At 33.0% G+C, this 12,604-nt stretch overlaps 3 protein-coding genes across 4 annotated transcripts; 1 reads left to right on the forward strand and 2 right to left on the reverse strand.

Moving 5' to 3' along the window:
- The first annotated feature begins 581 nt into the window (after positions 1–581).
- On the forward strand, positions 582–1,996 carry LOC107906408 (chaperone protein dnaJ 8, chloroplastic). Of its 2 annotated transcripts, XM_016833390.2 has the most exons (3): positions 582–1,171; positions 1,285–1,353; positions 1,662–1,996. In XM_016833390.2, exons 1-3 carry the CDS (start codon positions 965–967, stop codon positions 1,833–1,835), a joined length of 450 nt encoding a protein of 149 aa, XP_016688879.1. In that variant the 5' UTR covers positions 582–964; the 3' UTR covers positions 1,836–1,996. The 2 variants fall into 2 exon arrangements, with proteins under 2 accessions (XP_016688879.1, XP_040949578.1); XM_041093644.1 differs by lacking the exon at positions 1,285–1,353 and having other exon boundaries at positions 757–1,171.
- An 867-nt stretch (positions 1,997–2,863) lies between these two features.
- Positions 2,864–5,228, reverse strand: LOC107906409 (putative 12-oxophytodienoate reductase 11). Its single transcript, XM_016833391.2, has 5 exons — positions 4,895–5,228; positions 4,506–4,646; positions 4,271–4,401; positions 3,731–3,907; positions 2,864–3,628 (listed from the first exon to the last, which is right to left on the reverse strand). Exons 1-5 carry the CDS (start codon positions 4,960–4,962, stop codon positions 3,030–3,032), a joined length of 1,116 nt encoding a protein of 371 aa, XP_016688880.1. The 5' UTR covers positions 4,963–5,228; the 3' UTR covers positions 2,864–3,029.
- A 4,347-nt stretch (positions 5,229–9,575) lies between these two features.
- Positions 9,576–11,806, reverse strand: LOC107906410 (12-oxophytodienoate reductase 2). The gene is made up of 5 exons (XM_016833392.2): positions 11,629–11,806; positions 11,240–11,380; positions 11,014–11,144; positions 10,474–10,650; positions 9,576–10,382 (listed from the first exon to the last, which is right to left on the reverse strand). Exons 1-5 carry the CDS (start codon positions 11,694–11,696, stop codon positions 9,784–9,786), a joined length of 1,116 nt encoding a protein of 371 aa, XP_016688881.2. The 5' UTR covers positions 11,697–11,806; the 3' UTR covers positions 9,576–9,783.
- Positions 11,807–12,604: the final 798 nt, after the last annotated feature.

Consider the following 12,604-nt stretch of genomic DNA (forward strand, 5'->3'; position numbering starts at 1 on the left):
TAAAGTTTTTTCTATGATATATTATGGATAATTTAAACCATTTTTATAAATTTAGTTCTAATTTTTAAATTTTATTATATTATTAAGAGAATTTAGTCAAGAATCTTATAGCTTCATCATTTTCAAATAAAAAAGATTTATAATTCATGAAAATATGACCAGCATTTTTCTTTCTTATATAAATGTCAATGGCATAAACTATATAAGGTTTTTTTTTTTTATCATACTTTCAACTTGGGCTGCTAGGCTCCTAACTAATACAATAATATTATATTTACGACTTTTTTTCTTATGTTGTAACTAATATAATTTGTATGTAGACATTGACTATTTCTGTTTAATTACACATTGACATATTATTTATTCATGAATGAATGAAATTATTTGTACAAAATATTTTAAATTATGGTCTATATGACCCTAATAAATTTAGATTGGATGAAGTTGAATTAAAATTATTTTTCGAAATTGATAAAATTATGAAAAACTGAGTCAACCTTGAAATATTAGTTATAGAATAAAAAACAAATAAGGAGAAGAAATAACAATAATAAAACGTATGGGATGCTGACGAAGCGAGCAATCAATAAAAGAAATAAGATAAGTTTGTTCTGACCGTCTCTCTCTTGGGGGCTTGGGCAACCCCAGGCACCACCCATTTTCTACACGTCACCCCCCTCAAAGCCCGGCCCTTTGGATTTGGATAAGGACCTTTCCCCTTCTCTCTCTCTCTCTCTCCTCTTCTATAAATAATCTTCTCCTTTATTTAAACGCTCCTTCCATATATTAACTATTATTATTCTATTCTATTCCCCAGTCTCAATTATTATCAATCAATACCAGCTTTCCTTATCCGCCCATTGTTTTTATATAGCTTTTGGATTCAATCTGAAGATTGGAGCCTCGGGTTCTGTTTTGATAAGGGGCATTTGAGTTTAAGAGTTGATCTTTTGTTTGTCCGGCAATGGCGAGTGCTATTGGGATGATTGGTGGGAAGGGTTGTTCCTCGTGGATGCAAGTTAAGGAAAAGGGAAAGAAGAAGATGGCCAACAGAGTTAGAGTTTATTGTTCTTCTGCTCCGTCGGTGATGGATCCTTATAAAACTCTCAGGATCCAACCCGGCGCCTCTGAATCTGAAGTCAAAAAGGCCTTCAGGCAACTTGCCCTTCAGGTACCCTTTTTTTTCCTCTTTTTTGTTCCCTTTTTAGATGGAATATATTTTTTTTAAATGGTTTGATCGTGGGAGTTGGTTGATTGATGGGTTTTAATTTTTGTTGATTTCAGTATCATCCGGACGTTTGCAGAGGAAGCAATTGTGGGGTTCAGTTTCAAACGATCAATGAAGCTTATGATGTATGTTTTATTTCTCTTACTACTAGATAGTAATTTTCCTTTATTTAAGGGGATCTCTAAGATTTTAGTTTTATTTTCTTTCCCTATTCAGAAAAGAAACTTCAAAAATTAGGGGTAGGCAATTAATCATGAAATATAATGATTCCAGTTAGGGTGAGACGAGATACGTCTCTTTGGTGTTTGGGGTTAGCCTGTTGGAAACACACACAACACACAACAAATAATTGAAATCCTTGTTCTTACCGCTTCAAAATATATGCACTTAATCTATTATTGTTGCTAATATTTTGAGGAATATGGGTATGCAGATATTGATGAGTAGATTGAGAGGAGAAACAAAGGCAGCAGAAGTGTATGAGGAAGAGATAGATGAGCCAATGAGAGGAATGGATGATTCAGATTGGGATTTGTGGGAAGAATGGATGGGATGGGAAGGAGCTGGTATTCGTGACTATTCTTCCCATATCAATCCCTACATTTGATCCTTCAACTGTACATTACCTCTCTTTTTTCTTTGTGGAAATCCAAATACTACTGGTGGCTGTGCCCCCCCCCTTCTGTGTATATAAAAACAAACTCTAATTGTATCAATTTCTCATGAAAAAAAGCATCACAAGTTAAATAAATAAATTCGATTTTATCATCTTCGCCTCTTTTTATCTTGTGTTGGTACTTTGTGCTCCAAATCTTATCTCTCTATATATTTTAAAACAAGGACACAACAACTTTGATGGTTCATAATTTTTTTTTTTATTTTGGATGAATGATTAGCTTTATCCTTATTTTTCATAGTAATAATTCCAAGCCCCCCTACCCAAATTATTTCGTAGAATTTGGGTTTTGATCGCACAATTTGCCATCTGAACTTGCGATCTAACATTTGGGATAACTCGCGAGAGAATTTGTAAAAGAGAAATTGAAATTGGGAATCCATTGGATAAGATTAAAAGCGAAGATGACAAGCCAGACACAATGGCCCATTGCCATTACTTTTGTTTTGGTTCATTGGCAGGGACTGACTTTATTAAAGGAACCTGAACATCAACAATCACTTGCCCAAGTCTTTTTCACCGTCATTAGTGTACGGTTTAAGGTCTCGTGAGTGATCCGTTTATAATATTAATATTTGTTTGAAGAATATTTTTAATTTTATCCGCAAGACTGCTATATGTTTTCGGATATCATGTAAAAAAATGCGGATGATTTATCAAAATTTTGATTAATTAGTAAGATTTAAGGTTATTATGGAAGACATGCAGTGCAAATAAAAAAGAGGCACATGATATTTTTAAGACTACTTGGAATAAAAAAAATTATATTGAAAACTTTAGTTTAACTACAAAATAAAAAAAGTTGTTGGTTCTTAAAAACTGAAAAATGTTAATCATTAAATGAGATGATAAGACTATTTAATTGACATTGATCTCTAAACTATCCTTTATTGAAGAAGAAATGAAAAATATGGTCAAATTTGGACTCTTGACTCAGATTTAGATTTTAATATTCAGTATTAACGGTTAACAATGTTTTATTGAAGCATGTAAAAGGAGCATCTTAGTTGTTAACAAGCCACGGCCCAAATTGAAGAAAATGGATTTAAGTATAATTTGGATTTGGGCTTTCACATTTTAATGGGCCACAATTTGAAGATCCAAACTTCTTAAACAAGTAAAAACTTAAGCATCGCCATTCTCTCCAAGAAATGGGTAATCAGTGTAACCAATGACTGGATCAGATGTATAGAAACTACTCCTGTCATACTTATTAAGAGGGGCACCAAGCTCAAATCTCCTTGGCAAATCCGGATTGGCCAAAAACAATCGACCGTAAGCAACAAGATCAGCTCGGTTCTCAGCCACAGCATCGTTTCCATCATCTCTACCATAGCCCCCAGCAGCGATGAAACTGCCATTAAATGCCTTTCTCATTGGCACAAGACTTTGAGGACTTTCACACACTTCCATCCCTATTTTAATTCTTGGCTCCACCATATGGCAGTAGAGAATTCCGTATTTGTTCAAGGCCTCAACCATGTAGAGGCCTAATGCTTGTGGATCAGAGTCCACTGACTCCATGAATTCTGTATAGGGAGATAGCCTTATTCCCACTTTATCTGCTCCTATTTCACTGGCAACAGCTTCAACTATCTCTAAGGCAAACCGGCATCGGTTTTCTAATGACCCCCCATATTGATCTGTCCGATCATTCACTTGATCTTTCAAAAACTGTTCTATTAGGAAGCCATGAGCTCCATGAATCTCAACTCCATCAAAACCTATAAATCAGCCACCAAAATTAGCACCCATTTCATATAATTTTAACGAATCCGAGACATCCTCTAAGTTTCTTTATTCAGAATCTAGGAAAAAGAACATACCAGCTTCCATAGCATTCCTTGCTGCAATTCTGAAATCATTGACAATCTGGGGAATTTCATCAGTCCGTAATCGCCTCGGAGGTGAGAAGTCCGCAACATCTACTCCACTAGCTTGCAGTTGTGGTGTCAACGCCTTATCAGTACAGGAGATTGGAGGTTGTCCATTTGGCTGAAAACCTGTAAACATTTGCAAATAATAAACCATTACATGGTGCCCAATGCCATCACATGAATATCACAATTCACCAGAAAAGAATCACGTGGGGCCATGCTATCTGGAAATAAAGTTACAAAACAAACTTTGGGTATGAAAAAGTAGTATTTGTCTGGATTCAAAACCTACGTTTTCCTTTTATATAATTTGGCTAGAACCCTTACATCATAGCATGCAGCACTAAAGTATCGGAGATAAGAATTCAGACATTAGGGCATTGATTTTTCAATCATCCATTCACTATTGAATTTTCATGTAAATGTCACTGAATTTGGTCACAGAAAGAGAAGACTAAATGGAGGTGTTGTGCGAGAAGAAGAAGAAACCTGTATTTGAAACCCTTCCAACATGCGCAATCTGACAAAAGAAAATTCCACCTTTCGCATGAACAGCATCAACAATGGGTTTCCAGGCCTCAACTTGCTCTTTCGTCCATATACCAGGTGTATATTGATACCTTCATTGTTATTTTTTTTTGGGGGGGGTCAAGTTAATTTTTGGGGTTTATAAAAAGAGAGAGAGAGAGAGAGAGCAAAATTTCAACTTTTTGAGATTGATTACCCTTGAGCTGTATCAGAAACTCCAGTACCCTCAGCCAGCAAAAGACCTCCTTTGGAAGCTCTCTGGGAATAGTATAGAATGGCATGTGGTTGAGGAACATTATTGTAAGATCTTTGTCTAGTCAATGGAGCCAATACAATTCTGAAACAAGACAAAGAGAGGTAAAATTATGAAGCTAGTCAGTCAATTAACTTTAATATTTTACAGAAAAAAAAGTTACGCGAAGTGGGATTTTCAACTAAACAAAAATATGCTGGCTCATTAGGAAATGAGGGTTGAGATTTTGCATCAGAAATTATACAAACAATATAATGCGAACCAAAAAGCTAGAAAGAAGGCAAAACTGGTGTTATTGAGAAATCAGAAAAGGGGTTTGTTGCAATAATTACCTATGAGAAAGATTGAATTTGCCAAGTTTGTAGGGGGTGAGAAGAGGTTGAATGGTGGTATCTTCCATTTCAATTAAATTGAATAAATGGGTATAAATTGATTCTGCTTTTAAGAAGGAATTAAAACACTTGTTTAGGTTATGCAAATTTGCCGAGATATGGAGTGGGATAATGGGAGGAGGGGTATATATAATAAAGCAGGAAGAAAGGGAAATTAGATGGTGACGAGGGAGAGTACGTTAGCAGTGTGCTGTTATTTTCCTTCTGGGTTTTGCATTTTTGGCGGCCGCCTGTTTACCAAACGCTACACTTCCTTTAAAACCTTTACCTATGCTTTTCAAATGAAACCGGTTGTAATGGTAATCATCTATTTTTAATTTCATCGTTTTTATTGGATAAATATTTTAAAAAATACAATTAAGCTAATCTTTTATTTGGAATTCATCAACCAGCTCGATCAATCACTCTGATTCAATTCTGAAAGTAATGACCTTTACACAAAATAGCATCTTAATATGTTTATAATTTACCAAATTCTCGGTAAAAATATTATAAAGACATCTGTATTAATAGTCAGATTGCATTTTACTCTCTTTACTAAAAAAATGGTAAATTTGTCTTTGTAGAGCAAATTGGTATTTTTGTTATAAATTTATCCATTTTTACTGTAAAAAAAAACTTTCATAGTTCACAAAATAATCAAACAATTAAATGTAACTTGCCAATGTATCAGGTTATAATGTATAGGGCGAAATTTTAACACTAAAAATGAATATAAGTTTTAATAGAATAACCAATTTACTTTTTGATCAAACATATAATGACCAATTTATTCATTTTTAGTAAAGAGGACAAAATAGGTAAAAGCACCATAAACCCCCTATACTATACTCTAGATTGGATTTTAGCCCATTTATTGAAAAATAGACAAATTAATCCATGTTCATTAGATGAGGGAGCAAAACGACCCCTCCATTAAAAGTTGATGTTTATATATAAGGTATAATAATAAATTTAACATTTAATCTTTACACGTTTATTCAATTTGATTCTTACCCTTTTATTGGAAGTAAAATTAGAATTTTTTTTTAAACTACTAAGGCTAAAGGATGAAAATGCCTCAATAACAAATTTAAAAAAATATTAAAAAATCATAAATTTTAAAAAGAAGTTATACAAATTTTAAATAAAATATATATATTTTTTAAAATAACCTTTGGGTCAATATTATTATTTAATAAAAATTTATATTATATATATTTATAATTTTTATGATTGTTTAAATAAATATAACTTTTAAAAGGGTTTATTGATTTTTTAAAAATTTGTTATTAAGGCCTTTTTTACACTTTGATTTTATTGATTTCAAAATTTTCTAATATACTTCTAATAAAAAGGTAGAGGTCAATTGAATAAATTTGTAAATGTTTAAAAGATTAAATTTGTTATTATACCTTATATATAAACACTAAATTTTAACGGATGAACTATTTTGCTTGATCATGTAACGTATATAGATTAATTTTCCCTATTTTTTCAATACATGAACTAATATACAATCTAAAATATAGTTGATAGGGTTTTTGGATTCGTTTACCAACAAAATATAATCCGACAGAAAATATGAATAGTCAACTAATTGAGGACAACAAGATGCGGCTTTTTTACTCCAATAATACAAAAAAAAACCTCAAATGGTATGCCCATGAGATTATTTTCCAAAATAGTATGTTTGCTACAGTGTTATCGCCTGACATATTGGTGACACCTGACTGAAATGTGATGACCTAAAATAATTAGAGGCCTGATATGTAAATTTCTCATTTGGATTGGCTGCTAAAAAAAGCTTGGGTGTCGTGACTTCGAACCTTAAATAGGGTAATTTGCTTCATAAAGCCTCATTGTTTATTATTTATTTTTTATTCCCCTTTAACACAAAAAAATCTTACTAATTAGGCTAAAAAAAATTCTACTAAATAGTATTTTGGAAAAAAGTCGATTCCAACCGAAAATAAATTTTATTTATTTTTCAAAAAATAATTTTTTTTGTTTAAATTATGTCTAACATAACAATTAATTATATTTATAGTTTTTTTTGCTCACATTATATTTAAAAAAACTATAAATTTAACTAATAATTATAATTTATACATAATAAAAACTTTTTAAAATTTTTATAATTATAATTTTATATCGTGTTCATAATAAATTTACCATTTTAATAAATAACATTATGGGTATGTCATTTGATTTATTATTATTATTTATTTGTCGGAGTAAAAAAAGCACTCATCGTAAATGTTTTTTTATAATATAGTTTAATTTCATGATTATACGTCATTGATGAGATGGTCCGTCCATCCCTTAGCCGCCAATGACCCAACCCTTGCTTAATCATTGGTATGTACTCTATAATGGGCAAGGCAGAGTCATTATTATTATTTATTTGTTGGAGTAAAAAAGGCACTCATCGTAAATGTTTTTTTATAATATATTTTAATTTCATGATAATACGTCATTGATGAGATTATTCGTCCATCCCTTAACTGCCAATGACCCATATGTGTTCATTCGGTTAATCGATCGATTAATCGACTCGAAATAATATTAATCGAATCAAAAATTTTTTTAAAATTTTTAATCGTTAATTGAATTGAAATTTTTTAAAAAAATTAACCGAACCAAAATTTTTTCGGTTTATTCGGTCGGTTAACCGAATTAACCGAAAATTATATGTTTTTTATTTTTGGTTAAAAATTAACCGAATTAACAAAATTATCCGAATTACCCGAATTAACCAATTTACCCGAATTACTCGAATTACCCGAATTGAATCCCTACATTATTAAATTATTTTTAGACTTTTAGACTTTAGTTTTAGTTTTGGAATTTTATTTTTATTTATTAAATTATTTGTAATTTTTATGATTGGGTTGGGTTAGGTTGGGTTGGGTTGAATACTTGGGTTTGGATTGGGTTTAGGTGAATAGTGGGCCTATTTAAATATTATAATTTCATTTATTAATTTTTTCGGTTAAACCAAAAAAATCGGTTAACCGACCAGTTTCGAACCGAATTAACCGTTAACCGAAAAATTTAAAAATAATTAACCGATCCCTAACCGAAAAAATTCGGTTAATTGACCGATTAACCAAATTCGGTCGATTAACCGAATTTTTTCGGTTTTACCCGAATTTTGCTTTTGTATATATATATAATATTTATATATTATACTTGCTTTTGTGATCACATATAATTGAACTGCGTTGCCACACTATTGATCATTCAATGCAATTTGCCCAAAGTGTATTAAGGTGTGTCACCGTGACTGTCCCCATCTCTTTTCTTGCTCTTTTAATTAATTTTTTACTTCAATTTAAATTGATTCAATATTTTTTAAAATCGTTTCAACTAATATTGAATTAATTTTAAATTTTGGGTTTATATGATTTTTTTAAAGTTTTGGGTTTATATTAATTTGTATTTGCAGGTTTAAGGAATTTTTTTAATTTTAATTATTGTGAACTTTTTTTCATTCACAGAGAATCGACTCCTTTAAGAGAAGTCTTGTCTTCAAAGTGTTGTCTTCTGGGCAATTAACTTAGACCATAAACAATTGAAGATGTTGTCCTCATGTCAGGGTTTTGTTACTATCCTTCGTGGAGAGCCATGTACGATTCATGAAGGGAGGCGTCTCAATTGGTGGAGATCAATACTTGCAAGACTTGAGATGACTATTAGTATTGAGCGTGCGAATAACTATGGAAGTGCTTGAATGTGTTGTAACTCGAACCACCAATCAAGGCCTTAATGTGCAAACCTTGCTCAAGTGGCATAATTATTCACACACTCGATACTAACACCTATCTCGAGTTTTGCAGGTAATCAGGTAGTGATCTCTCCTAACTCATACATAACTCTTCACGGAGGGCGATGACAAAATCTTGACATAAGGATGACACCTTCGATTGTTGATTGGCTACCCAAAGGATGACACTTAGAAGACAATACTTCTCCCAGAAATCTCTTTATAAACAATTTGAAATTTGAGCAATTGAAGTTTTTTTTTGTTATATCTCAAGTAAATAATTAAGTGAATGGAAGTCACGCAATTATACTTTTTTCTCGGGTATTTGAACTTGTTTAAATCTCGTCATTGCTAGAAAAGTTTTTATCTAAATATTACCCCGATCCAAATAACATTGATCTCAAATCATAAATGGATGAAAGCAACCGTGATTATACTTTAACAAAATTACTACAATTTTAATACAATAAAATATTATTATTTTTTCTTCTTGGTGAAAATTACGTGGTCTAAATATACTAAACTATTGATTGATTTATTTGAATGTACTTGAGAGGTCTTTCTATTGTAATGACTTGATCAAATTAGTCCTACTAATATTACATGGATCAATTTAGACGTTGTATAATTAAAATTAATCAAATAAAATCAAATTAGAATAGAGTTAATATTTACTATTTAAAAATATAATTTGTTGTTTAACAGAGTTAATACTTTAGTTTAACTACAAAATAAAGAAGTTGTTCGTTCTTAAAAAAAAATGTTAATCATTAAATTAGATGTTAAGACTATTTAATCAGTTTGTTCACTAAACTATCCTTTATTTAAGAAAAAAATGAGAAAATATGGTCAAATTTGGAATCTTGACACAGGTTTACTAACAAAATTAGATTTTAATATTGAATAATAACGGTCCACAATGTTTTATTTAGAGAGAAGAAAAGCTACAGTGCTTCACCATGTAAAAGATGCGATGCAGGAGCATCTTAGTTGTCAACAGCTACGGTCCAAATTGAAGAAAATAGATTTAAGTAATTTCTATTTGGGCTTTCATATTTTAATGAGAAGATCCAAACTTCACTTAAGCATTGCCATTATCTTCAAGAAATGGGTCATCAGTGTAACCAATGACTGGATCAGATGTATAGAAAGTACTCCTGTCATACTTATTAAGAGGGGCACCAAGCTCAAATCTCCTTGGCAAATCCGGATTGGCCAAAAACAATCGACCGTAAGCAACAAGATCAGCTCGGTTCTCAGCCACAGCATCGTTTCCATCATCTCTACCATAGCCCCCAGCAGCGATGAAGGTGCCATTAAATGCCTTTCTCATTGGCACAAGACTTTGAGGACTTTCACACACTTCCATCCCTATTTTAATTCTAGGCTCCACCATATGGCAGTAGAGAATTCCGTATTTGTTCAAGGCCTCAACCATGTAGAGGCCTAATGCTTGTGGATCAGAGTCCACCGACTCCATGAATTCTGTGTAGGGAGATAGCCTTATTCCGACTTTATCTGCTCCTATTTCTTTGGCAACAGCTTCGACAATCTCTAAGGCAAACCGGCACCGGTTTTCTAATGATCCCCCATATTGATCTGTTCGATCATTTACTTGATCTTTCAAAAACTGTTCTATTAGGTAGCCATGAGCTCCATGAATCTCAACTCCATCAAAACCTATACCAAAATTAGCACCCATTTTATAATTTTAACGAATCCGAGACATCCTCTAAGGTTTTTTATTCAGAATCTAGGAAAAAGAACATACCAGCTTCCATAACATTCCTTGCTGCAATTCTGAAATCATTGACAATCTGGGGAATTTCATCAGTCCGTAATCGCCTCGGAGGTGAGAAGTCCGCAATATCTACTTCACTAGCTCGCAGTTGTGGTGTCAACGCCTTATCAGTAGAGGAGATTGGAGCTTGTCCATTTGGCTGCAAACCTGTAAACATTTGCAAATAATAAACCGTTACATGGTGCCCAATGCCATCACATGAATATCACAATTCACCAGAAAAGAATCACGTGAGGCCATGCTATCTGGAAATAAAGTTACAAAACAAACTTTGGGTATCAAAAAGTAGTATTTATCTGGATTCAAAACCTACGTTTTCCTTTTATATAATTTGGCTAGAACCCTTACATCATAGCATGCAGCAATAAAGTATCGGAGATAAGAATTCAGACATTAGTGCATTGATTTTTCAATCATCCATTCACTTTTGAATTTTCATGTAAATGTCACTGAATTTGGTCACAGAAAGAGAAGACAAAATGGAGGTGTTGTAAGAGAAGAAGAAGAAACCTGTATTTGAAACCCTTCCAACATGAAAAATCTGACAAAAGAAAATTCCACCTTTCGCATGAACAGCATCAACAATGGGTTTCCAGGCCTCAACTTGCTCTTTCGTCCATATACCAGGTGCATCTGGATACCTTCATTAATTTGGGGAAGGGGTGTGTCATTAAATTGATATTTGAGGTTTAGAAAAAAAAAGAGAGCAAATTTTCAACTTTTTGAGATTGATTACCCTTGAGCTGTATCAGAAACTCCAGTAGCCTCAGCCAGCAAAAGACCTCCTTTGGAAGCTCTCTGGGAATAGTATAGAATGGCATGTCGTTGAGGAACGTTATTGTAAGATCTTTGTCTAGTCAATGGAGCCAATACAATTCTGAAACAAGACAAAGAGAGGTAAAATTATGAAGCTAGTCGGTCGATTGCCATTGGTATTTTACAGCAAAAAAGTTACGCGAAGTGGGATTTTCAGCTAAACAAAACTATGCTGATTCAATAGGAAATGAGGGTTGAGATTTTGCATCAGAAATTATACAAACAATATAATGGGAACCAAAAAGCTAGGAAGAATGCAAAACTCCTGTTACTGAGAAATCAGAAAAATGGGTTTGTTGCAGTAATTACCTATGAGAAAGATTGAATTTGCCAAGTTTGTAGGGGGTGAGAAGAGGTTGAATGGTGGTATCTTCCATTTCAATTAAATTGAACAAATGGGTATAAATTGATTCTGCTTGTGAGGAGTTAAAACACTTGTTTTGGTTATGCAAATTTGCCGAGATATGGAAGGTGGTAATGGGTGGACGGGAATATATAATAAAGCGGGAAGAAATGTAATGTAGATTGTAATAAGGCCCAAACGGCCTGGGTACAAACACAAAATGAAAACAGTTCAAACCCAACAAATAAGTGGCCCAATAATTACCCCAGCCCAAAAATACTGAAAGCAGAAACCCTAGCGCCACTCAACCTAGCCGCAGCAGACCCCGGTCGGCACACGTTTCGGTACTAGCTCCTCCGCGCACACGTTTCTCTCCACGAATACCTGCAAAACGAACTCAAGGAGTCCAATAGAGAGAAAATAGCAAAATAATAGATTTATTCGGTTTAGTTTTTCTTTTTCTTTCAGGCTAAGCCGTTTGATTTTGTAAAAGGGGGGATGGAGAATATACAGATATAGAGCTTGCGTTTTTTTCAGAGGTGATTTGTTTTTTATTCCGCTGTGTCCATTATAGAGGTGCTCATGAGCCGCCGGCTCGGCCCGGCCCGACTGCCCGCCCAAAATATGGAAGGGTTTGGGTAAAAATATAGGTCCGAAATATGGGCTTAGGCAAAAAAACGAGGCCCATTTAGAAAACGGACTGGGCCCCGGGCACCACTTTTTCTTCCCGGGCCCGGCCCGATATAATAAATATATTTATTTTTTTAATTTTAAAATATTTTTACATACTTTTTAAATTTTTTAAAATTTTAAAATATTTTAAAAATACTTTTTTTAAATTTTTTAATTTTAAAATATTTTAAAAATACTTTTTTAAATTTTTTAAAATAAAAATGGGCCGGGCCGGGCCATCCCGGGCTTATATTTTTTTCCCAGGCCGGG

Source organism: Gossypium hirsutum, chromosome D05 (assembly GCF_007990345.1).
Source record: "Gossypium hirsutum isolate 1008001.06 chromosome D05, Gossypium_hirsutum_v2.1, whole genome shotgun sequence".
NCBI lineage: Eukaryota > Viridiplantae > Streptophyta > Magnoliopsida > Malvales > Malvaceae > Gossypium > Gossypium hirsutum.

Bases quoted from the DNA above. Each gene is read 5' to 3' on its own strand.
- LOC107906408 (XM_016833390.2), top strand. From the start codon at position 965: ATGGCGAGTGCTATTGGGATGATTGGTGGGAAGGGTTGTTCCTCGTGG. The intron at 1,172-1,284 runs GTACCCTTTTTT...TGTTGATTTCAG, and splicing joins TCAGGCAACTTGCCCTTCAG to TATCATCCGGACGTTTGCAG. The intron at 1,354-1,661 runs GTATGTTTTATT...ATGGGTATGCAG, and splicing joins CGATCAATGAAGCTTATGAT to ATATTGATGAGTAGATTGAG.
- LOC107906409 (XM_016833391.2), bottom strand. From the start codon at position 4,962: ATGGAAGATACCACCATTCAACCTCTTCTCACCCCCTACAAACTTGGC. The intron at 3,908-4,270 runs GTTTCTTCTTCT...AAATGTTTACAG, and splicing joins TGGAAGGGTTTCAAATACAG to GTTTTCAGCCAAATGGACAA. The intron at 3,629-3,730 runs GTATGTTCTTTT...GCTGATTTATAG, and splicing joins AAGGAATGCTATGGAAGCTG to GTTTTGATGGAGTTGAGATT.
- LOC107906410 (XM_016833392.2), bottom strand. From the start codon at position 11,696: ATGGAAGATACCACCATTCAACCTCTTCTCACCCCCTACAAACTTGGC. The intron at 11,381-11,628 runs GTAATTACTGCA...GTCTTGTTTCAG, and splicing joins AAATTCAATCTTTCTCATAG to AATTGTATTGGCTCCATTGA. The intron at 10,383-10,473 runs GTATGTTCTTTT...ATTTTGGTATAG, and splicing joins AAGGAATGTTATGGAAGCTG to GTTTTGATGGAGTTGAGATT.